The sequence below is a fragment of the Meles meles genome, chromosome 19 (assembly GCF_922984935.1).
Source record: "Meles meles chromosome 19, mMelMel3.1 paternal haplotype, whole genome shotgun sequence".
NCBI classification, from domain to species: Eukaryota; Metazoa; Chordata; class Mammalia; order Carnivora; family Mustelidae; genus Meles; species Meles meles.
In genome coordinates this window covers 27,513,032-27,537,821 of record NC_060084.1, presented here as the reverse complement: position 1 = coordinate 27,537,821, position 24,790 = coordinate 27,513,032, and the positions used below count along the sequence as shown (strand labels likewise).

The 24,790-nt window shown below is 49.0% G+C and overlaps 1 protein-coding gene across 1 annotated transcript in view; it reads right to left on the bottom strand.

Annotated features, from left to right (window-relative positions):
* Positions 1-1,558: 1,558 nt before the first annotated feature.
* The window catches only part of AMFR (autocrine motility factor receptor), a 41,273-nt gene continuing 18,041 nt past the window's right edge, over positions 1,559-24,790 (bottom strand). The window contains exons 7-14 of the mRNA XM_045987989.1: positions 23,193-23,326; positions 22,217-22,327; positions 15,475-15,665; positions 13,368-13,471; positions 8,845-8,979; positions 7,087-7,170; positions 3,744-3,928; positions 1,559-3,092 (exon numbers count right to left, since the gene is read on the bottom strand). Of these exons, the coding sequence (XP_045843945.1) occupies positions 2,945-3,092; positions 3,744-3,928; positions 7,087-7,170; positions 8,845-8,979; positions 13,368-13,471; positions 15,475-15,665; positions 22,217-22,327; positions 23,193-23,326 (1,092 nt within the window). The 3' untranslated portion in view covers positions 1,559-2,944. The remainder of the gene's footprint in view (positions 3,093-3,743; positions 3,929-7,086; positions 7,171-8,844; positions 8,980-13,367; positions 13,472-15,474; positions 15,666-22,216; positions 22,328-23,192; positions 23,327-24,790) is intronic.

Below are 24,790 nucleotides of genomic sequence, written 5' to 3'. Positions count from 1 at the left end.
TTCTGAGTTTTGGGGGGTTGCGGTAGAGGTCTATCTATACTCTGGCACAGAGCTAGGAGTAACGAGAGGCCTCCTATTTGAAGACTTCGCGAAGTAACCGCTTGAGCTAAAGCCGACCCCGAGGCCTCCCTATTTGAAAGAGCCGATCCGGCACCCTTTGCCTTCCTCCCCTTCCTGTACTTTTCCCACCAGCAGCCCCTGACCAGCATGCAGGGGGAGGCTCCCCGCCATCTCTGGTGACAGCAAGGTCGCCCGCATGGCCTGCAACTGGACATGATGTCGGTCTGGGGGCAAACCAGGATGAAGACAGAAGGTCGAAGGTGCCGTGCCTTTGTCTACCTGAAGTTCCCCCCAAATGAGCCATACTCCAGTGGTGTTCTTTCCTACCTTTCAAATGAGTTTTGAAGGTAAAACAAACAGGTCTCTGCCCTATCCCCATTAAAAAGGAAGTCAGGAAGCATTTTGGGGGAAAGAGTGCAGGGAAAGACGAGTCAACTAGGACAAGGAGCTAGGGGGCGGCAACCTCTGCCTCATGGTTTCTAGAAGCAACACGAGTGACTCCAGTGCGCAGTCGGGTTGGAACCACTTCTCACCGAACACGAGTAGGGGCGATGAGACGAGACAGAGGCTTCCAGGCGAGGAAGGGTGGCAGGGCAGGGGGGCGGAGGTCACTGCTCGATGTCACTGCTGGTCACGAGGCCATGGCTCCCTGCACGTGCTGTGCCCCACTCAGCGAAGCCCTCGGCCTGCCTTCCACTGGCTGAGGATGAGGACACATGGTCTACACAGCTCCGGTAAGAAATCAGGTCGGTGTGGCCACCTGGACACCTAGGATCTCTACCAGCACAAGGAAGACATCCACAAGCACCACCGTTCTGGGGTTCATAAAAGCCTCAAAATTTGGGGCGGGGGCTGGGGGTGAGAGACTGAGGAGAACCTAAGATGTCAACAAAACAGGACCCATAAGAAAATGGAGGGGTAACACGGACCACTTCCAAAGAAGCGTGAAGAGGGCAAGGGCAAGTCCATCGTCACTCCCCACAGCACCTGTTCGCAGCTGACGAACCTGAGCTGGAGCCCCAGAGACTGCCAGCGCGCGGGAGACAGCACGGGATGCGCCCTCCCTGCCCCAGTGTGGCAAGACCCTGGCCTGGCCTCCAGCCACCGCCCTGAGCCTCTGTCCCAGATGCCCCCAAGAAATGACAAAAGCCAAGCGACTGTACAGTGCCCAGGCTCCTCTACTGTCCAGGTACAAAATCTAAGGGCGCACTGAGGGCTTCTCTTCCTGGGTCACTTTAAGCTGTTACAGAAGGCAGGTTTCAGCTTCGATCTCGGGCGGACTGCTTTATTCCAATGTCTCAAGACCCTCTGAAATGGTCTCCAAGCCATTCCCTCTTTCACACATTTGAAACCCAAGAACACGCGGAATGAGGGTCATCTCTAATGTGTGCAATACCCAGGATGTCAGGATGGGGAAACACCCTCCATCAAAGTGGGGCTCAACTCTGGCCCCTCAGAAAGCAACTGCCTTCTTAGCCTCCAGCCACACACAACACACTAGAAGAGTTTGCGTTTTATTATTATTGTTTTACAGTAAAAACAAATAGCTATGCTCTCAGCAAAGCAAAACCAATTTTTTTTAAAAAATCACAGAAATCTACTAACAGCATTTCAAGGTAAGGCTTTTGAAAGATTTCTTCAAATAAATTATCCTGGCCTAAACATTTACTCATCACTCTTTTCAATTACTTGTCAACATTCCAAAAACCTTCAGTTATGTAAAATACATTTAACTTTGCCAATAATTTTAGATAATACTGGATTCTTCCCCAAAAGACTATCATAAAACTATGCTTTAAAACATTAAAAAAAAACTTAATCCAAGAGGACATAAAACTGAACTATGTAGCCTGTGATTGCGTGTTTCAAATCCTGTAAGTTAAACGTGTGAAGAATTTGAAGACCAGGTTCAGGACCCAGATCTGCTCCGAGGCAGGTGGCTTCAACGTCTCACCTATGTTCAATGAAACCGCCAGGAGCAAAGTGGCGAACAGGAAGCGCTCCGGGAGAGACACAAGGGAGATCTGTCTTTCTCCAAGGAAGGCCTCTGACAGTGGCTGGCCAGTGTGTAAGGTCCTCCTCTTCTCCAAGGACCAGATCCACAGGCTTCGGCATCGCCTCATTCACTTGCCCAAGGAATTCAAACCCTAACCCAAAGCCTGCTGCTCAGCCCCCGTGTCTGGGGTGGGGGACCGTGAACTCCAGAGCCGGGGACAGACACGCAGGGGTGCTCATGAGCTGCTGGAGCCCCAGCATTACCAGTAAGAAAGCCACCTTTGGGTCAGGGCTCGGCAGGCTGTCCCAGATGGACTGGGACACAGCAGGCCGCCACCTCCCACTCTAGCACCCTGGCTTTTCCCCTCCTCTGCTCCACCCAGCAAACCAAGAGTCACTTCTCCAAGATGCCCTGCTGCCCTGGGGCTCCGGGAGCCTGGGGCTGTGGCCTCGGGGTTGCCTCCCGACCAAGAAAGTACCCAGCGGTGGAGTCAGCCTGGGCCGCCCGCTACCCATGTCTCTTCCAGAGCCCCCCCCCACCGCCTGCCAGAGCTGGAGCTAAGGACACCAGCGGGCGCGATCCAGGAATCGGAGCTGCTGGCTGCAGGGTGCCTGGCCACCCTCTTCCTCTCGGTCACCCCACCCATCCCCCTAAGAAGCCCAGTCAACGCCAGAAGAGATCAAGCCTCGAATTAAAATGCGCAGTGTTTCTAAAGGGAAGAGAAATGTCACATAGAAAGTATTACAAAAAAGGATTAAGTTTGTCAGCTGTCCAAACACTATTAAGACCACATGCTTTATACAGCGGCAGCGCGGCCGAGCGGGGCCGGGGCCGGGCCTGGGCGGCGGCTCTGCTGGAGACGACGGGGGTCGGGGGGGCGGCCGAGCGCTAGGAGATCTGCTGCTTCTGGAGCCTCCGTTCGGCAGCTGCGGCCAGCATCCTCCGACGCAGGGTCACAGGGTCGGAGGTCGTGCCTTCTGATGATAGGCAGCTCTCGGAGGCTGAGTCGACTTCAGAACTTCTGTTCAGGAAACGCCTACAACAGCCAAAGGACTTGCATGAGGGATGGAAGCTCTGGAACATGGACTTGTGAAACACCTGGGCCATGTCTTCGTCTTTAATTCCCCCATTTCCCAAACAGCTCCGTGAGGCAGTCACTCGGCAGCAGCCCGTGAAGAAGACACCTGTCCCTGGACGGGACAAGCTCTGTGCCACAGGGACGAGGCCTGCCGAGGGCTCTTCAGCCCCTCCTGCTGCACGGGACACCCGCAGGGCCACCAGAGCAGCCAGGAGGGCGGGCCTGGGAGTGGACACCAGCCCGGGGGGAGCCTCTCTGGGCCCGTTTTTCAGCTCTACGTCTGGCCCGTAAGCGCAATGACAGTGCTCCCTCTGAGAGGGCAGAGAATCTGACTCGTCTGCACAAAGGGCTTAGGTCGCACTAGCACACAGGTGCCCCGAAAAAGAGTGGCCGAAGCCGTCCACGGGAGACGACCAGCCGCTGGAGGTTACCAGTTAGGCCCAGACCCTTTGGTTTTCCAAGATGTCTGGAATCAGAATGTTTCTAATGGTTTTTCAATGTTGGCCCTCTGTTTAAAAAGGCACAGTGTGGGCCTGATACGACAAGGGCCTTTGGGCCACCAGGTCGTGACCAGAGATGTAGATGAGCGAGACCCAGAGATCAACTCACTTGCGAGCCTGCTGCAGGAGGTCATCCTTCCTCTGGACCAGCATGCGCTGCCTCTCATCCGCAGACTTGGAGAAGCGGCTCCCCCGGGCCTCAAAGTCTTCCCCTTCGCTGGGCTCCACCTCCAACTCGCTGAAATCCAAGGCCTCCTCCAGCCGAGGACCGAGGTCTAGTGGCACACGCTCAGTCTGGGCACAGAGGAAGCGAGGGACCACTGTGACCACAGGCCGCCCTTCTAAGAGCAGACTCCCCACCTAACCCAAGGGCCCCAGTGTTCTTCTGGCCCCACGGGGAGGCATGCTGCCAGCTGGGGGACCAGCAGCGTATGCGGAATGGCCGGCGGGGGCTCCTGAAGGCCCAGCTGCTGCATCAGGCTTGGGCACCACTACAAACAGCACCTGACTCAAGCCAGATGTTCGGTATTAGTGAAATTTGTCGTACAGGATTATCAGTATGGGAAAACAGAGGCACCTCGAAATTGTACTGTCAGAAAGTAATAAAGTTAACTCTCAGTTTGCATTCTGGGAAGGTTTTGTTCAGCTCTACAAGTCACTCTCACACTTACACAAGTATTATTGCATTTACTGGACAAATTTTATACCTTCACTGGACTCTGAAAACAGAGGCAAGCAGATTAAAAGGGATAAACTCTAAGGATCTTTTTTAAACAGCTATAAATCACATGATTCCTTGTGTAACAGGATATTAAATTGGGACTCTCTCAGTTTGGGCTCAAGTTCTTGAACACGAAGACAACGCCCAGGCTCCCCCCCACACTCGGGCTATGCTCCTGCCACTGGATGGACCCAGGCAGCCCAGGGTCAGCCCAGCACCCAGCTCTAGGTGACGAGAGTTGAGGTGGAAGAGGCTGAGACTAGCCTATTTGTAAGACTTCCTCTGTGTGGCATTCATCTGTCACGCACTGTCACCCTTCCCTGCTTTCAGCCTAGTGAGTGAGGGGACTTTAAGAAAGCCTTGTGTCCAGACCAATACTCCCTACAGTTTGGGACCCTGGGAACTGGCAGTGACTAACACACTTGAGGAATCTTGAGACCAAGAAGGCTGCTCACGGCAGATAAAAAAAGTCTCCGAGGGGAGCAAGTTCAACTTGCATCGACCCGAAGGCCCTGTTGTGTGTCCTGGGAGGTGGCTGCGGGTCCTGCAGGAGGGGACCAGCCTGAGGTTGTTGAAACAGACTTTGCCCACAGGATCACGTGGAGGGTGGTATGGGCTCCACAGAGGTCAGGGTGCGATCACAGAGAACCGGCCCAGGCTGGGTTTCCGGTGCTAGATGGGGTAGGGAGTCTGTAAGGTAACAACTGTGAGAGATACATAGATATAGACAGACAGACAGACAGACAGACAGACACACACACACACACACACACACACACACACACAGGGGTCACGTGGCCAGACCCAACCCACCCTTCGATACACAGACACACACACACGGGTCTGTGAGAGATACATAGATATAGACACACACACACACACACACAGACACACACACTGGGGTCACGTGGCCAGACCCAACCCACCCTTCTATACACAGACACACACACACGGGTCTGTGAGAGATACATAGATATAGACACACACACACACACACACACACACACACAGGGGTCATGTGGCCAGACCCAACCTGCCTTCTATACACAGACACACACACACGGGTCTGTGAGAGATACATAGATATAGACAGACAGACAGACAGACAGACACACACACACACTGGGGTCACGTGGCCAGACCCAACCCACCCTTCTATACACAGACACACACACACACGGGTCTGTGAGAGATACATACACACACACACACACACACACACAGAGGGGTCATGTGGCCAGACCCAACCCACCCTTCTATACACAGACACACACACACACGGGTCACGTGGCCAGACCCAACCCGCCCTTCTCCTGAGCCTGACTGGAGGAGGCAGAAAGAGCAGCTGGTGAGTGGAGGAGGAAATGAAGGAAGGAAACAGACTCCCACCCCGAGCCCTGCCGGCTTCCGGGCCAGCCTGAGCTCAGGCAGGGGAGAGCCTCTGCATTCAGTACTGGCACAGCTCATGCCATGCTTGGGCTAAGTCGAGGTCTTTGCTAAGAGACCGTTACCCGAGGACTTCTTACTTCTTGAGAATGACTGAAACCACTACACACCATGTTCCTTGTGAAATAAGTCATTTTCCTTCACTGTGCTAGAAAGAATTCAGAAACCTTCACATTACTGTAAAAACAGAACTGGGGAACTGGGACAGAAAATGAAGGTGCTCTCCTCCCAAGGGGCCCCCAGCCAGCCCAGCACTCAGATCTAGGCTGGACCAGCTGCCTAAAAACCTATGAATGCAAACCTGAATCCCTTCTTCAAAAGCCAGGCGCCATTTTACAAATGCTGCCCAATCCAAACATGGATTTGGGTATGAAAAATTTAACTCAGCAATGGATTTTGAAAAAGTCTTAGTCTTATGGTTTCCAATTTTCAGGGAAAAGCATAGAAAGTGAAAACAGTCAACCATTAAAACAGCTGCTTCAAGCAGCAGCCCGAGACACACTGGTGGACAAGGCGACAGCAGGGTCGGACCCTAGCCCCGTGAGTGGGAAGCCCCACGTCACAGACACACAATGACCGGGTGGTTTGGGGGTTTTTCCAGTCTCTTAAAGTTTCTGGAAAGTGTGGTCATTGATTAGGCAAATTGGAAGTAGAGATGAAGGGTGTAAGCCAGAGCCCAGGGGGCTGAAAGCGTGCAGAGGGGAGCGCCTCTGCCCTGGAATCCAGACAGAGGGGCTGCCTGCGGACGGGGCGGCCACCCGAGTCCCCCAAGTGCGCATCTAGGCAGAGCTAGCTCCCAGGACAACCATGCCCCTCCCACCTCCGCACCACACAGAGGGTCTCGTTTGCTTGAAGTACATGGAAGCACCTGGAAATGCTGAGTTGGGCAAGTGAGGTGTGGGGGAGAAGACCTCAACAGTCTCCGTCTGGGTTCAGATGTCCAATCACCCTATGTCCTGCCTATACCCAGCTTCCCTCTGCCCCTCCTAGTGCTCAAGCTCAAGGTGGTAGAGCTGGCCCAGGGACAGCATGACTCTGTTCTCCTCCAGGTCCTGAGGATAATGCCCAGGGAGCAGGCTGCAGGCCCTGGGTAGAAATGCAGGCCCTGCTGAGGGCACCAATCGGTTTGTTAACCTGAAATCCTGGGACGCTGTGGCACAGGGCCTTCTCTGCCACCCGGGCCCGAGGCTTCATGAACATGAGAGGCAGGACTGAAGACCACCGCCAGGCACACACGACTGCCCCCAGGAACGCACACACTCTCTCCCCAGGGTCCAGGCCTTACCTGCACAGAAGCTTCTCCCTCCTCCTGGTCTCCGTTGGGCCTATCCACAGGACTGTTCAATGCCGGCCTGATGCCATCTGAGCGCTGCAAGGCAAATAGCAGCACAGACAGTCCGGAGCTGCTCGGGACTTACAGGAGAGGGCCAGGGAGAACCTGGGGTACAGAGGGAGCTGGGTCCCCAGCACTGTCTGGGCTTTGACAAAGTCTGCGGCAGCAATGAAGCTGCTACTGACAGCAAAAATAAGGCCAGGGAGCCCGAGGCCTGAGCTTCAGTTTCAGCTGGCTCCATTCCGTCTCCCCTCAGGAACAGTGACCGCACATGAGAACGCACCGACAGCAGGTAACACTGGCTGAGCAATTGCGGAAACCCGATGGGACCATCTCATTGATCTTAACACCCTGGGAAGTAGCTACTGTTCTTCTCATCTGCAGCCGGTCTGAGATCCTGGCCGAGGCCACAGATGCACTGGAGCCCTGCCCATCTCCCTGCAAAGTCCTGCCACCTCAGTGCTGGCTGGCCAGGCTCCGTGTCACTGCTGAGAACTCACTCTGGCTGCACAAGGTCACCGTGTGCACACCACCCCCTCAAGTGGCCCTCAGCCAGCAGCTGAAGGGAAGTGGCATCCAAATGGCCCCGCTCCCCACCCTCCGGAGGCCTCCCACGGGATCAAGCTCTAGTCATCCAGGACACTAAGCTGCTCTAACAAGCCCTTACTGGCTGCCTCCCCCCACCCCCACCATCTCACAGCCCCACCGGCTGCCTGTGTCCTAGAACCTTCCCAAATGACTCACTGGCACTAGAACCCTTGTCCCAGCGTCTGCTGCTGGATAATCCAAAGTCAACAGCCAGGTCAAACAGGGAAGGACCGATAAGCCACGTCTAACGTCAGCCCATTTGACTCCAAACTCCAGACTTGTTCTCTCTTAAAAGATTCTCAAGTTTTAGGATTTTGTTAACAGATTTCCATATACTCTTATGCACAAAGTTGAATGATTTCTTGTTAAATGACTCCCTGGTCATGTACTGATCCCCTGGGCCAGAGAGCTTGCTTCAAAATGCTAATACTTCGGTCAAATCCCTGTGTCAAACATCTGAAACTAATACAACATTGTCAACCACCCTTCAATAATAAAAGTTAAGTAAATAAATAAGTAAAACGCTACTACCCATACTCAAAGAGGTTATATAATGGGCCAGGAAATCTGTCCTTGTTAAAGCAGTCAGGAGTCCCAGCATCACAGAGCCGTCACACTGGATGGAAAAATCACACCAAGGTGCACAGCCAACTGGGGACGGAGGGCATTGTCTCCTACAGCCGGGGGGAGCCAATAGCAGCCTGCAGGCCAAATTCCCCCACCACCTATTTTTGTAAGTGTTTCCTAGAACCCAGTCAGGCACACACACTCACATACTGTCCATGGCTGCTACCATGGCAGAGCGGGGACCCCGGCTCATAAAGCCTACAATATTTCTAACTGCCCTTTACGAAAAAGGCTGCCAATCCATCTGAGAGAAACCGATGCCATGACTACCTGCAGGGCCAGGCAAAGCGGCAGACTTGCGGGGTCCGTCTGTACAAAACATTTCCCCAATACATTTGTCTTTGTCTTCATCTGAGCCCCTGGGGTGGGTCTGTCCTCAGTTAAAATTTGCAAAGTTAGGAAATTCATCAATCATGACTGATATCCAATTAAGGAACTAAAAAGTTAATCTACGGGATTAAATCTTTGTGAAGACAGAATTTATTTTGCACTTACCTGTGTGGGAAAAGGGACTTGAATCCGTCCTTCTAAAATGTTGTCTGTGGTTATTTCCACTGAGCGGGTCAGCTGGAGGTCCTGCAGCACGAGGTGGTATGGAACCTGGGGAAACATTTCTTGAATCTGATGAGCCTGGAGAACACAAACACAGAGGCCATGAGACATTCACTCTCGAGCGTTACTTCTCAGGGCTGTGGTGTACAGTGAGCTCTGCGCTGAACCTGGCATCTGGCCTTGAACACTCGAGCAAGAGGCCTCTCTATTCTGCACGTCCCTGTCAACCTCACTCTTTCTGGCGTTTTTGCAGGATGCCAAACAGGTAACTCGGGACAACATCACTTTCAAGGTAAAAAGAGCACGGAAATCCAGCTGGATCCCAAAACAGGCTCAACCCGAATATTCCAGTTTTAAAGTGTTCATTTTAAAGATCAGTGTAACTCCGGTTAAAAAAAAAAAAAAAAAAAGCATCCTCCTTAAAGAACACCACCAAAAAGGGACAAACTACTGATACACGGCCACATGGACAAAATTCAAATGCCTTAGGGTAAGTGAAAGAGCCTGACTCACAAGGCTATGTACTATAGAATTCCATTTCTACAGCATTCTAGAATAGGCAAAATCAAACAGACAGAAGACAGATAGGTGGTTGCCAGAGGCTGGGGGTGGGGAGAGAAAGTGATAACAAAGGGGCATGATGTCATCTGGGACAGGGGAGATGGAACCATTCTACATCTTGAGGATGGTGACAGCCACACGATTGTAGGAGTTACAAGAGCCACAGAATCAGATACTACAAAGGGTGAATCTATCATACATAAATTATCCTACAACTGGGAAAAAGAAGATTAAAAAGAATGTAAACCTGGAACATCAGAGCTGTAGGTTTCAGACCGCAGTCGGGAAACATCAGCTAGTCCACGCTGGGCTGAGCGGCAGCCGGGGTGTAGGGAAGACGGCACACGTCTCCGCCCACCACCACCCACACTCACATCAAAGGGGTCCAGACTTTGTTTTTTTCATGTATGTGTATTTGTTTTATAATGCTTACATTCATGGTTTTGTTTGTGGAAAAGCCCACAATCAAAAGAAAAAAAGAACAGGAAAAATGGGATTGCTTTAGAGGCACAAGGAAGTCTGCTACAGGGGCACTAGCTCGGCCGGAGCACGGTGTTCTAGCTAGCAGAGGGGAAAGCATCCAACGTCAGGGCCTTGAAAGCCAAGATCAGGGCGCTTAGTGTCTCGCTGGGGCACGAGGACAAGACAAGCGGAGTCCTGCCGCAGGCCCCACGGGCCCCACACGCCTGGGACCCCGCAGGGTTTACAGGAACGGGAGCTGAGCATTTTTTCCTCCAGGTTGAATCAAAGCTAAATGGAGAGGAGTCCATAAAAACCTCAACAATCAGATAACATTCTTCTCTACTCTTAAACAGCTTTCCCTTCATTTCCCAAATAAAACCATGCCCGAGATTCATTTTACTAGACCAAAGCTCTTCTTCCAGAAAATCCAGCGAGTTCAATATTGGATCTTTATAAAAAACGTATGGGGCCAGTACACTTGGGGTGCTAAAAATAGGTTATTCCAATCCGTCATGGAGCTAGAGGAAGAACAGCCAGAGCCTCTCTGAGAAGTCAAAACACCCCAGCCTAGTCTTAGAGGTTCACGTGCCCAGGATTCTGATTTTCTTAGGAAGCAAGTGAGGCGATCCACCTGCAGAGCTCCAACAGCTGCCGGGGCCCGACGTCCACTCACAGAGCTGGACACAAGCCAGTGGGAGGCCGCATCAGGCTGCCACACTGCAGACCATGTGCGCCCGGTATGACGTCACACACGCACTGCTGATGTGGCTGAACAACTGAGTACTGGTGAGCCTTAAAAACTACGGAAGTGGGGCACCTGGGTGGCTCAGTGGGTTAAAGCCTCTGCCTTCGGCTCAGGTCATGATCCCAGGATCCTGGGATCGAGCCCCACGTCGGGCTCTCTGCTCTGTGGGGAGCCTGCTTCCTCCTCTCTCTCTGCCTGTCTCTCTGCCTAGTTGTGATTTCTCTCTGTCAAATAAATAAGATATTAAAAAAAAAAAAAAAAAAAACTAAGGAAGTTCCAGCCCTGCTACAATGTGGATGAACCGTGGCAAGTAAAAGAGGCCAGCCACGAAATGACAAACACTGATCCCACAGCCGTTCCTGGGACAGGGGCCTGGGTGCACGGAGGAAAGGAGGGGAGCGTGACTTCACTGGCTCCTTCTCCATAGCTTCAGAAACCTGTGTATAAATGGCCTGTTCAAAAACCTTAAAAAAAAAAAACTTAGAAAACTAGAACTCCCCTGATGCCATAATCCTCTCAAGCCACCACCTCTATTCCTCCGCTTCTCCAGCTCCCACGCGTTTCCAGTCTGCCGCGAGTATCCAAGCCCACAGGCCTCGGAGACCACCTGCTCCTCAGTGAGGGCCAGATGCCGCCGTGGCATCTCCGCTGGGACGGCTCCCGCCCAGCCTGAGGGGCTGCCGAGGCCCCGGCCTCAGTCCTGCTCTTGCCTGGCTCGGTGCACCGGCCCCCCAGCTGCCCCACGGTGACACGAAAACTCACTGCGATGGCTTCCGCCCTCTGCTCCCCTCACCTGCCACCCCTCCACCCAAAGCACGGTGCCGTCGAGGCCCGTCAGTCCATCTGCAAAGAGTCTCCACGCAGCCCATTCTTTTCGTCTTTACCACCAACAGCCCGGTCCAACCACCACCCTTCTCACCTGCACTGCCGCTGCCTCCCACCGGGGCTCACGGCTTCCCCCTCGGCCCCCCATCATGCAGTCTCCCAGAAGCAAATCATTCTGTTTTATGTCCTGTCCGTCTGCTGGGGGAGGAAAAAGTCCTTGAACAGCCTTCTAATACTTCCAAGATAAAACCTAAATTGGAGGGGCACCTGGGTGGCTCAGGTGGTGAAGCGTCTGCCTTCGCTCACGTGATGATCCCGGGGTCCTGGGATCGAGTCCCACATCAGGCTCCCTGCTCAGTGGGGAGCCTGCTTCTCCCTCTGCCTCTACCCCTCTCCCCCACTTATGCACGCTCTCTCTAATAAATAAAATCTTTAAAAAAAAAATCTAAATCGGACTGTGGCCTACTAAGCCCTGCCTGGCCTGGATCTGCAAGCTCGGTTCGCACCACGGTCCTGGTCCCCGACTTGCTAGGCTCCAGCCACCTCTCTGCCCGCAGTGCTTTCTCGCCTCCCAGCATCCACATCCACGGTTTCCACTGCCTATTTCCCACAACTGCCTCCTTCTCGTCCTTCAGGTCTCAGTTGAGGTATTGCCCCTGGGAGAGAAGTCCTTGGCCGCCTCCCCTAACACAGCCCTCACGGCCCCTACCCTGCCACATTGCCGGCCTGACTCCCTGCGGGGCCCTCACCGCATCGGCAGTGAGCTCCCTTGTTTGTGTGTGTAATCAGGCTCCCGGGCTAGAATCTACGCCCCCGGGAGCGGGGCCCACAGCCGCCTTGTTATCAGGCAGGGGCTGTGCAACTGTTAACAGGGCACGGTGCCTGTCACAGGAATGGGCTTTCAGGACAGCTTTGTTGAATAAAGTCGTGAAGAGAAAGACACGAATGAACAATGAACCAGGGACACTCTGAAGCCCTGACCAGGCTTACCGAGGGCAGCCGGAGGCCCTACATCAGCAGGACCGGGGTAGGGAGCATTTTCAGACTCCTGCATTTACTATCACAGTGAGCTCTAAATTGCCATGAGGACATATTGCTCTAACTTTACAGAACAAAAATACACACCACACGATAAAGCTTTAGAAAAACACGAAGAATATTTGGAGACTACCCTTGAGCCAGCAGCTGCGTGCCTTCAGATCTCAAGGTGTACCCACGTACCTCCACAGACACGTGTGTGCTCATGTATTTGGGGGAAGAAGGGGGCCAGGGGTCAGAAAAACACATTTTGTAGGCCTGATACAACTTTCAATAAAAGACCCATCATTCTCTCTAGTCACTGAATCTCCAAATACTTCTGGCTAAAATCCAGGAAGAGTCCCCAGATTGGCCTAGGGCACGACGCAGTGAGTGTGGCAGGGCTTAGAAAAGGATAAATTATTTCCCATGCAAGGGAAATGAAAGGTGGTTTAGGGGTGCCTGGGTGGCTCCGTGGGTTAAAGCCTCTGCCTTCAGCTCAGGTCATGATCCCGGGGTCCTGGGATCAAGCCCCGCATCGGGCTCTCTGCTCAGTGGGGAGCCTGCTTCCTCCTCTCTCCCTCTCTCTGCCTGCCTCACTGCCTACTTGTGATCTCTGTCAAATAAATAAAATCTTAAAAAAAAAAAAAAAGAAGAAGAAGAAGAAAAGAAAAAAAATGAAAGCTGGTTTCCAAAGCGGTTCCAAGTCTGAAAACACAGGAATTTAAGTGGTCCCAGTGAATACAGAAGATGCCCCTAAGAATCCTGCTACTCCGCCAAGGGAAGCCTGCACACGGTGCACACCATCAGCCCCTCTTCAGTGAGTCGCCATCCTGGCGCGGTTAGGGCCCCTTACCATTGCGTTCAGCTGTGAGTTGCTGGCCTGCGTAATGCCTAGAATGTTGGTGGTGTGCATCACCTCAACGGAAAAACTCGGCAGCCAACTGGCGATCCGGGACCCTAAGACAAACAAGAACCCAGCACAAATTAGAGATCCCTTTCCCCATGTTGTCGACTTTGGCGTCGGCCACTCTGGGCCACCAGCTGGTTCCACTGAGACCTTATTACAGACCAGGCCTTTTGTTCCGAGGGTCCCATGTGGATGAGCTCATGCCTAAAGCCTCACATGGTACACATGGTGCCGTCATCTACTGGGATCCCCATTTTACTTAGAGATGCCTCGGTGCCCATGGCATTTTGCCCCCACAGCACTCAGAAGTTAGATAACTTGCCCAAGTTCATACAATTTAATTATGGGGGTCAGGATTTGGAATCAGACAGTCAGGTTCCAGAACACTTCACCACTGGGCTCTCCCGCTTTCCCGTGGTTCTGGGTCCACACGTCAATCTGCTCACAGCCTGGCAAATAAGGGAGGTTTTTCAAGGTTCTACAATCACTACAAAGAGGGGTTTGTGCTCCTCTCTTTCACACTATACACAATTACTACTCATGTGGACATGTCACTTTCACAACAACGTTCAAGAAGTATTTTCTATTTAAACGTCTGATTTGAAGACCCTGATTTTCTGATTCAAAATTCTTTTCAGCGTGTCCCATGACACAGGCTTGTGGACTAAAAGCACCAAGAAGTCTGCTGCTTCTGCCATTTCCCTAAGAAAAGGGGATCCAAAGATAAAACACCACCTGGGGCACTGGGGTGGCTCAGTCGGTTGGGCGTCTGACTCTGAGTTTCGGCTCAGGTCATGATCTCAGGGTCGTGAGACCGAGTCCCGTGGTGGGCTCTGTGCTCAGCACAGCGTCCGCCCAAGATTCTCTTCCTCTCCCTCCCCCTGCTCCCCCACTCACTCTCTCTCTCTCAAGTAAAAATCTTTACAATAACAACAAAACACCACCAAGTATTAGCTGTGAAACAACTTGCTATCAAAGCCACACGTTTAGGGGTTATTTCTGTCTGCTTCCCAAAGGGGCACTGAGGCCTGGGATGTATAAAACAAGTTAAATGGGTCTCAAGGTCTTGCCCAACAAAAAAACTGGGTATTTATTTCATGTACTTACCAGAGAGAAACAAAGCTGACTTTTCTGTTTTGACTATGGTTTTAGTAATAATTTGTAAAGTAACAGATTACACAGCTGGGCCCCATGTGCACAGTCTGCCAGTGCAGTTCTGAGGTCACACCTGACAGAGGCCTTAACTGACAGCCAACAAAGCAGCCGCCTCTAAGCCCTCGAGCGGCCGTGGCCCAGCCAGCCAAGCGCCCTCATCTCCCGCTCTCGGAGACCGGACTCTGCTGCCCTTGATCCTCCTCTCAGAGGTCTTCCCAACACGCCACGGCTCCCGCCATGCTCCACCCTCAGAAACTCAAATCCCAGTTCTGAACAGCACAGCTCCCAACAAAATTCCAGGAACACCTGTTTCACGGTACCAAACAGGAACTCACAGAACTCAGTGGTATCAAAAACCGAGGAGAATCCACAACAGCTTATGCAATGTGGATTAAGGAAAGACGGTCAACCAGCCCGATGTGGAGCCCGTGGCTTCAGAATTTTAAATACAGTTTTTACTACAACTCCTTTCAACACTGCCAAGACGTAGAACACCCATATTTTATGGGCAAGGAAGAAGTTCTGGCTCAGACTCCGCTTCTGGTACTCACTGGAAAGGCTGCCCCGCCATCCTGCATTATACGCTTACGCACTGCATTGAGGCAACCAATCACTAGCGCGGGGAAACCAGTAAACTGATTAAGTGTGCGCCTCACAGGCATGGCTGAGTCAGTACACGGACCACCTCCTCCTCCCCACCCTACCCCGACACTTGCAGGAAATCCAGCAAATGCCTGGCACAGAGTAAATCCCCGGGGCTATCCGCACCCACTAAACACTTTCAATTAAGAGGGAAATATTTCTAGTAAATTGGCCTATGCAGGGCAATTTATAATTAAAACAGCATCCTCTTAGGGGAGAAAGCCCCTCGGGTACAGCTTTAGAGGTTGAAACTAACCATCGAAGTGGAAGAAGTGATTATGTTGGTTTAGGCGAGGTCGGCCTTCGGCGGCTGCCACAGGCACCAAATTCTCATCCAAGTTGTCTCCTTGCTGGTCCTCCCGGACGCGGTTATTGTCGGCAATATTGAGAGACATTCTGCATGTTGGGCAGGAGGTGTCTTGTTCTAGCCAGGAACGAAGGCAGGAGCTACCAGAAAGTCCAAAATAAGATACCCTTAGCATATTTTGTGAGAATTCCCCAGAAGCACTCTGAAGGTAGCAAATGTGTTGTGATTTTAGCTTCTATTTACTGATAGTGAGAGTTAAATATTGAGAAATGTTTGCTGACATTACCTTTTCACTGATATACTTCTAAGCGTGTTCTGCTATGAACATCAATTCATCCACATACTTGGTCACCTAGACAGCTCCTGGTCACGACCCTTCGCAAATAAGACCCCATCACACGGCCCACCATCTTCCCTTCCAACTCCATTCAACTACTTCAGAATCCATGTGGCTGAATCACCCTGGCCTCCTGTGAATTTGAATCTTCTACAGAATTTGATCGGTTCTCTCAACTCTACTTCAGCTACCCACAAACATGGTCATAACTTTGGCTTTCTCTTCAAACTCTTGACTTCAAACATCTCACTCTAACTTAAGCTCCTCTCCCTCCAGCTCACCCTGAGCCCCTTACCTGCTGATAGCACCCTCCCAGGATGACACCACTTTCTCATTAAGTATCACAACCCCTCATGCCCTCACTCTCCTCTTTACTCGCTTACCTACAACCACTCCCGTACGCCCACCACCTCAGCTTCTCCAACCTTCTACTATTTGTACTCTGCTTTCCCAACGAGGCTGGACACTTCTTTTGCCCTCTCTCTCAGGAAATGACAATGCCCTAACTATGCCAGACCCAATAACTACTTGGGCTATCCATTAACGGGAAGTGAACTAACAAAACCAAGGTTGGATGAAATGTCTCTAAGGTTCCTTCCTATTTTATAATAATACATTAACTTTCTTCTAAGATTTCAAGAAGCCGTCCCATCCCATAACATGATATCTTTCCTCTAAGAATTCAAGGAGGGACTGAATAAAGAGTGCTTACGTCCTCTGTCTTTTTAATATCTGGGGACATGGGCACATATCACATTAGGAAGGAGAGCCTCACCCCAAAGCAATGACCCCCAAAACCTCTGGCAACCTGTCAGTACTTAGGTATCAAAATCATCGCCGAGGCCAGGACGGAGATACTTCTTACCACCTGTGCACCAGAAGAGTTTATGACAATAATGTGACCAAAACACGAGTGTTTACAGCCAATTCTATCACCTTTGAAATATACGTCACTTAGGTATAAAGTTCACGTGTGTGACCATTTAGTCAAATAAATGATTATATTTTTTAAAAGCTCACTTCCCTCCCTCATAAGGGAAGTCGATGATTAATTAATTAAAGTCTGTTTCCCTAATGAACACCCTTAAATCACACCACCAGCAAAATTAGCCTTGTGTGGGACTACAGAAGTATGTTAAGATCCTGGGCACCCTCCAATAATGCTACACTGTGACACACTTTTCATCAGCAAACCTAATTTTATTTTGTATTCTGCAAAACCCTCCCACATCAAATATAATAACCTGAAAACTTCAAGGTGAGAACCACCAGATACAGTGACCTTAAAAATAAAATGCTCGAGTTCCCCAGCCAAAGAAACCAAACCTCAGAGAAAAATGGATATTTTTCTCTGTGACTATACTCATACCCCATGGAAAGAGTATTTCTCCCCTTTCTAAGTATGACACTTCAAAGTAATAAAATAGTCACGGGGGCGCCTGGGTGGCTCAGTGGGTTAAGCCGCTGCCTTCGGCTCAGGTCATGATCTCAGGGTCCTGGGATCAAGTCCCGCATCGGGCTCTCTGCTCAGCAGGGAGCCTGCTTCCCTTCCTTTCTCTCTGCCTGCCTCTCTGCCTACTTGTGATCTCTCTCTGTCAAATAAATAAATAAAATCTTTAAAAAAAAAAAAAGAAAAAAGAAAAAGAAAATAGTCACGGGATTCTGAAATCTTGTAAAGACATCTTCTACGAAAACAAATTATCTAGCTACACAATCTCCTGGCATCTAGACATTTAGTTTTATCATAAATTAAAATGCATTTGCCCTTGATTACTGGAGTGTAAGTCCTGACAGCCGGCTTTTCTCTTTGCAGTACAAGTGCCTGCATTCTTCGATCGCCGAGGCACTCACCTCCAAGATGACTCTCTCAGATAAACACACTGCCAGCCACACAAAGAAATGAGGAGCCAGCAACCCCCTCACTTTGTTGCAGAGATCTTGGTTGATTTCGGTAACTGACCAAGTAAGATAGATTATATTTTGTCTTCCTGTGCTTCAAACTCCTATTCTTACATTTTAAACATTTTTTTAAAGATTTATTTTAGAGAGAGGGAATGGGAGAGTTGGGGGGAGAGCAAAGCGAGATGGAGAGAGGCAGCCTCCCTGCTGAGCTCAGAGCCCCGACACAGGGCTCAATCCCACAACTCTTGAGATCAGGACCTAAACAAAAATCCAAAGTCGGATGCTTAACTGAGCCACCCGAGTGCGCTCTATTCTTATGTTTTATTTATTTTATTTTATTTTAAAGATTTTTATTTATTTATTTGACAGAGAGAGAGATCACAAGTAGGCAGAGAGGGAGGCAGAGAAGAGGGGGAGGGAGGCTCCCCACTGAGCAGAGAGCCCAATGCAGGACTCAATCCCAGGACCCTGAGATCATGACCTGAGCTGAAGGCAGAGGCTTTAACCCACTGAGCCACCCAGGCACCCCTATTCTTATGTTTTAAATTCACCAATAGTGAGCCCACAAAACCCTGGGCTTCCATCCACCACCCTAATAAAAGCAGAACCCGAGGCCCACGCTTTCATCCTACTGACAACCTCACTGTGTAGCCCCAGGTGTTCCATGTGCTTTCCAAGACCTGGGATGTAGAAACTCCTTTTCCCCAAACTTTCCTGATGGTTATTGCTAATGGTATCTTGCAGTCCTAATAAGAACCACAAGGACCAGTGCAGCCCCAATACTGATTACTGATAAGCTGAGACCAGCACAGAATAACTATCATCCCACAATCCTGTTCCCATTTTATTAACCAAAGCTTCAATGTAAGGCAAACCAAGAGGTCCTATTAATGTTTGGAAACATTCTGCTGAAAGAAGTCAGTCACAAAAGGTAAGATTCCTTTTATATGAACTGTATGGAACAGGCAAATTCATAGAGAGAAAGCAGATTAGTGGTTGCCTGGTGATGGAGGAGGAAGAAATGGGGACTAATGAGTGTGGGGTGTCATGCTGTGATGATGAAACTGTTTTGAAACTACCAAGAAGTGGTAGCTGCACAACACTGAATGCCCTAAATGCCACTGAACTGTAGACTTTAAGACGGTTCATTATTAGGTGAATTTTTCATCAAAGAAGGAAATCGTAAACTTAATCTAATCATGTACTTTATTTGGAAAAATGCTGCGTGAATTCTCTGGTCTTCCAACCTCAACTAGCACTATACGTGCAGTTACCCAGCCGCACAGCCAGGACAATCCCTGATTCCTCTTCTAGACCTCATTCCCAGAGCCAATTCAGCACCACACGCCTCCATTCCTCCGATCTGCCCATGTCTCCCCAAACCCCTCCCAGCACGTAGTCCAAGTTACTCTGAACACACACCTGAATCACGCAGCCCTTACTAACTCGTCCTCCTGATCTTCTCAAGCTGCAAATCTGATCCCCAACCCCTCCTACAGCCCTTCAATGACTTCTCACCTTTTCCACCCGCCCTCAAGCCCCTGCAGGTCTAGCTCCTGCCTGCTTCTCCTGCTTCAGCAAACGCCACTCCCTTCGTAGGTTCTAAGTCCTGGTCACACCAGTTCTCTTCAGTTCCTTCCACACACCCCATTCCCTCCTGCTAGAGGATCACTCTCCTTTTGCTGACTCAACTCCCACTCATCACCAGGAGTCACTCCTCCAGGCGTGAGTCAGGTTCCTTTGCTGCAAGTTCTCAGGAACCACATTCCTTTCCTTTACAGTACTTAGCTCCATTTACACGTACACGTTCAGAAATGTGCCTGGCTGATTTCTGTTCCTCTCCTCCATTAAGCTACAAGCAGCAGGAAAGCAAAGACCATATCTGTGGTTTCTGTTTTAGCTCCAGACCCCAACAGAACACCCAGTATATAAAAAATTCTATCAATATATGTGTTCTCCATAAATGGACCCACAACTATATGGTCAACTAATCTTTGACAAGGCAGGAAAAGAATATCCAGTGGGAAAAAAGGCAGTCTCTTCAACAAATGGTGTCGGGAAAACTGGACAGCAATATGCAAAAGAATGAAACTGGACCACTTTCTTATACCATACGCAAAAATAAATCCAAAAATGGATGAAAGACGGAAATGTGAGACAGCAAACTATCAAAATCCTAGAGGAGAACAAAGGCAGCAGCCTCTTTGACCTCGGCTATAGTAACTTCTTCCTGAAACATCACTGGAGGCAAGGGAAACAAAAGCAAAAATGAACTACTGGGCCTTCATCAAGATACAAAGCTTCTGCACAGCGAAGGAAATAATCACGAAACTAAAAGGCAGCCTATGGGGGTGCCTGGGTGGCTCAGTGGATTAAGCCTCTGCCTTCGGCTCAGGTCATGATCCCAGGGTCCTGGGATCGAGCCCCGCATTAGGCTCTCTGCTCAGCGGAAAACCTGCTTCTCCCTTCTCTCTCTGCCTGCCTCTCTGCCTACTTGTGATCTCTCTCTCTGTCAAATAAATAAAATCTTTAAAAAAATTTAAAAAAAATTTTTAATAAAAGGCAGCCTACAGAATGAGAGAAGATATTTATAAATGACATATCTAATAAAGGGTTAGTACCAAAATCTATTAAGAACTTACAAACTCAACACCTAAAAAAGAAGTAACCCAGTTAAGAAATGGGCAGAAGACATGAACCGACATTTTTCCAAAGAAGACATCCAGATGGCTAAAACACACATGAAAAGATTCTCAACATCACTCATCATCAGGGAAATGAAAATCAAAACCACACTGAGATACCACCTCATAACCTGTGAGAATGGCTAAAATTAACAACACAAGGAACAACAGATGTTGGCGAGGATGTGGAGGAAGGGGCAACCCTCTTGCACTGTTGATGGGAACGAAAAACTGGTGCAGCCACTCCGGAGAGCAGTTTGGAGGTTCTTCAAAAAGTTAAAAACAGAACTATTATACAATCCAGCAATTGAATTACTACCCAAAGGATACAAAAACACAGATCTGAAGGGGCACATGCGGTCCAATGTTTACAGCAGCATTATCAACAAGAGCCCAGACTATGGAGCGAGCCCAAATGTCCATCGACTGATGAAGGGATAAAAAAGATGTCGTATATATATGTAATGGAATATACTCAGCCATCAAAAATGAAATCTTGCCATTTGCAACGATTACGCTAAGTGAAGTAAGTCAGAGAAAGAGAAATACCATATGATCTCACTCATGTGGAGCTTAAGAAAGAAAACATGAACATATGGCAGGGGGGAAAAGAAAAAAAGGAGAGAGAAATGAACCATAAGAGACTCTTAACGACAGAAAACAGAGGGCTGACGGAGGAAGGTAGGTGGGGTGGGGGTGGACATTAAGGAGTACATTGTGATGAGCACTGGGTGTTGTATGTAAGTAATGAATAACTGAATTCTAATCCTGAAACCAATATTGCACTCTATATTAACTAACTAAAATTTAAATTAAGTATTTAAATTTAAAAAATTAAAATTAGGGGCACCAGAGTAGCTCAGTTGGTAAAAAATTAAAATTAATATAAATAAAATAGACGTGTTTAGCTACTGATGCTCAAGCTCCAAAGCCCTTCTAATATTAAGAAAAGGAGAAGAAAATTGTAGAAGAAAAACAATTGGGGAATATAAAATGAGAAGAGGAAGATTAAAGATATAAAGATGAAAATTTTCTCAATGTGCAAAAATGATCACAGATGCAAAAGGCCAAAAATAGCTCAGAGGTACCTCATCATCAAAAAAACATCCAATCCAGGGTGCCTGGGTGGCTCAGTTAGTTAAGCATCTGACTTCAGCTCAGGTCATGATCTGAGGGTCCTGGAATCAAGTGTCTATTTCTCCCTCTCCCTCTGCCCCTCCCCCTGCTCATGCTCTCTCTCTCAAATAAAAAAAATCTAAAAAAAAAAAAAAAAGATTTTCTGAAAATGCTCTTTTGGTCTCCCTGATAACATCATCAGTGTTTCTGGACTGTTCAGCGGTCATGGTCCAATCCCCAACTCAGCCCACCTCCCTGGCATGTTGCTTTTCTGTTGCTTTTGTGCATGTGCAAAACAGAAAATTATAGTCTCCTGTCCCAGTGAGTGCATAGACTGTTTAAAAGCAAGGAGTCCCCCCGTCCCTTTCTTTTAAATCTTGCAGGCATATCTGTTCTACTTCAGGGTTTAAGTTGACAAGGAATATGAAGACAGCGGACCCAGAAATGAAAATGGCAGACTGTGAGGGGGGAACGGTCCTGCCGTGCAGAGAAGAGGCTGAGGGATGGAGGAGGACAGCCCAAAGCTTCCCACAGCACTCACTGCCAGCCCTACAGCTGGTCTGAGGTATTGTCCCCCCTCCCTTGCTAGGAGTGGTCTGGAGCCTGGGCCCAAAAAGCAACCCCACACCCTGGAAAAAACACCAGTCCCTACTTGTGGAAAAGATGTCCGCAGGGCAGTTTCCTCGCGGCCTGCATGGAGTCCCAGCAAATGGCACAGTCGTCATTGTTGACAGCCAGCTCCTCGGGAGTTGCAACTGCAAACCTGTAAAAGACAGACGCAGCCAGCAGACCCCTCTGTCAATTCTCCACATGTACACTGGGTGTCCCGTCACAAACTTTGCCCTCTGACAGCAGTTACAAAGGAAACTGGTTCAAACATTTCCAACCATCAGAAACACTACACCTGCTTTCTCTTCGTAGCCCATCGAAGAGCTAGAAATGAATACACAGAAACGAACTCCGTCTTCACAACAGCTGTTAGTTCCTTCAACATAACACATTAGCTAAAAATGACTTGAGGGAACATTTTTGGGTGAACCAGAGGAGTTAAGACCCACCCCTGGAGAGCCAAACTGTTCCCCCAGACACTTAAAGGGTACCCATTCATCTCACAGCAGCAGGTTGGCAAGTGAGTCCCTCCTTTGGCGAGCTTAAGAGAGTGTATGTGTGTAGACATGCATGGGGAAGGAATACGTGAGACCCACTTCATAAACAGAGCACAGAAGCCCAAGGAAGCTTCCACTTAAGGACAATGATGATAAAAATAATGGCATAATGAGAACTACCTAGAATTTATTGAGCAGCTACTACATACTCATGCTATTCTAAACATGTAACCTGCATTACCCCACTGACTCCTCCTAGCAGTTCCAGGACGAAGGTTCTGCTATCATCCCTAAAGTGGAAGTAACTGAGGCACAGAGATTTCACTAAGGTGCCCCCAAATCACAAAGTAAAGCCTCACGTAGGTGACGATTCACACCACGCAGTCCTTCTCCAGTTTCCACTTATCCTCTTTGCCTTTCTGTTAACAGCTAACAAGAGTGGTTCTCGGATCACCCAGGATCAGTTATTATGGAAGGTCTACAATGAGTCCAGCTGGGGAGCGCCGGCGTGTGCTCGCTCACCTGGCCTCCATGTTGCCAACCACACGCAAGTAGTTCTTGTGCCGGCGGATTCGACGCTGCACTTCGTGGAACAGGTAACGCAGCTGCATGAAGATGACCAGGCTGGCCATGGATAACCAGATGTTGCCAAATAACTTCACGGGAAGAAGGCAAAATCAAACACACACCAAAATGAATGGAGGGGCCCCTGGGTGGCTCAGTGGGTTAAGCCTCTGCCTTCAGCCCCGGTCATGATCTCAGGGCCTGGGATCGGGTCCCGAGTCAGGCTCTCTGCTCAGCAAGGAGCCTGCTTCCTCCCCTCTCTCTGCCTGCCTCTCTGCCTACTTGTGATCTCAAATAAATAAATAAAATCTTTAAAAAAAAAAAATGAATGGAAACTTGCTAGTGACAAAGGTGAGGTAGGCAACAGAAGCTCTTACTGGTGGTAAGGGCGAGCTGAAACAACCTTTCACCAAGCAAATGCAGGTATTTCATCTCACTGCCATAACTAATGTCCACACTCTTCGGCCTCGTCATTCCATCACCAGCTATATTTTCTCCGGAATTAATCAGAAATTTAAAAACTTTTTATGCACAAAAACATCCGTCCATGTGATTATAAAAAAGAAAACCAGGAAATGAGCAAAATGCCCAGTAGGGAAACAGTTCAGTTGTAAATTCATATACTGTAACAGTATATAGTCATTAGTTATATTTATTATAAAATAAAGTTATATATTAATATTACACTATATTTATGTATAACATTTTTAAAAGATTGATTATATGGGAAAATATCCAAGTGAAAAAAGCCAGATAAAACTATCTTAAAAAACTAGCAAGTGACAAAAAATTACGTAAAGATGTTAAAATAGCAAACAACTGAATACAATCTAAATATCCACTATGAGGGTTGGTTAATTAAATCATCGTACATCTATATAATGGGATTCTTATCCTGAAGGCATTACAATGGTTCAGAAGAACTGTGGCTAACACAGGACAATACGGATAACACATTAGCTTAAAAAAAAAAAGGGCAAAACTAAACTGTATGTTGAAAATACAATCTCAATTTATGACTGTATGTATTTGAATATAAAAAGCAGCAATAAATACAATAAAATGTTAAGTTATCCTCGGGCATTTAGGAGAGCTTTTTAAACAAAAGCTAATTTTTTTTTTTAAAGATTTTACTTATTTATTTGACAGAGATCACAAGTAGGCAGAGAGGCAGGCAGAGAGACGGGGGGGAAGCAGGCTCCCCGCTAAGACGAGAGCCTGACTCAGGGCTCGATCTCAGGACCCTGAGATCATGACCTGCGCTGAAGGCAGAGGCTTAACTCACTGAGCCAGCCAGGTGCCACAAAGCTAATTTTTTTTAAAGTATGATTTCAGTTATTTTCAAAAAGCAGACTTAGAAATGTCCTGTGTCTAACCCGGTCATTTTTTTAAAAGATTTAGGAAAATAAATAAATAAAGAGATTTATTTATTCATTTGAGGGGAAAGGGGCATGGGGAGAGGGAAAGGGAGTTTTAAGACAACTCCACACAGAAAGAAGAGCCTGACTTGGGGCTCGATCTCCCGACCTGAGCCAAAACCAAGAGTCAGACACTTA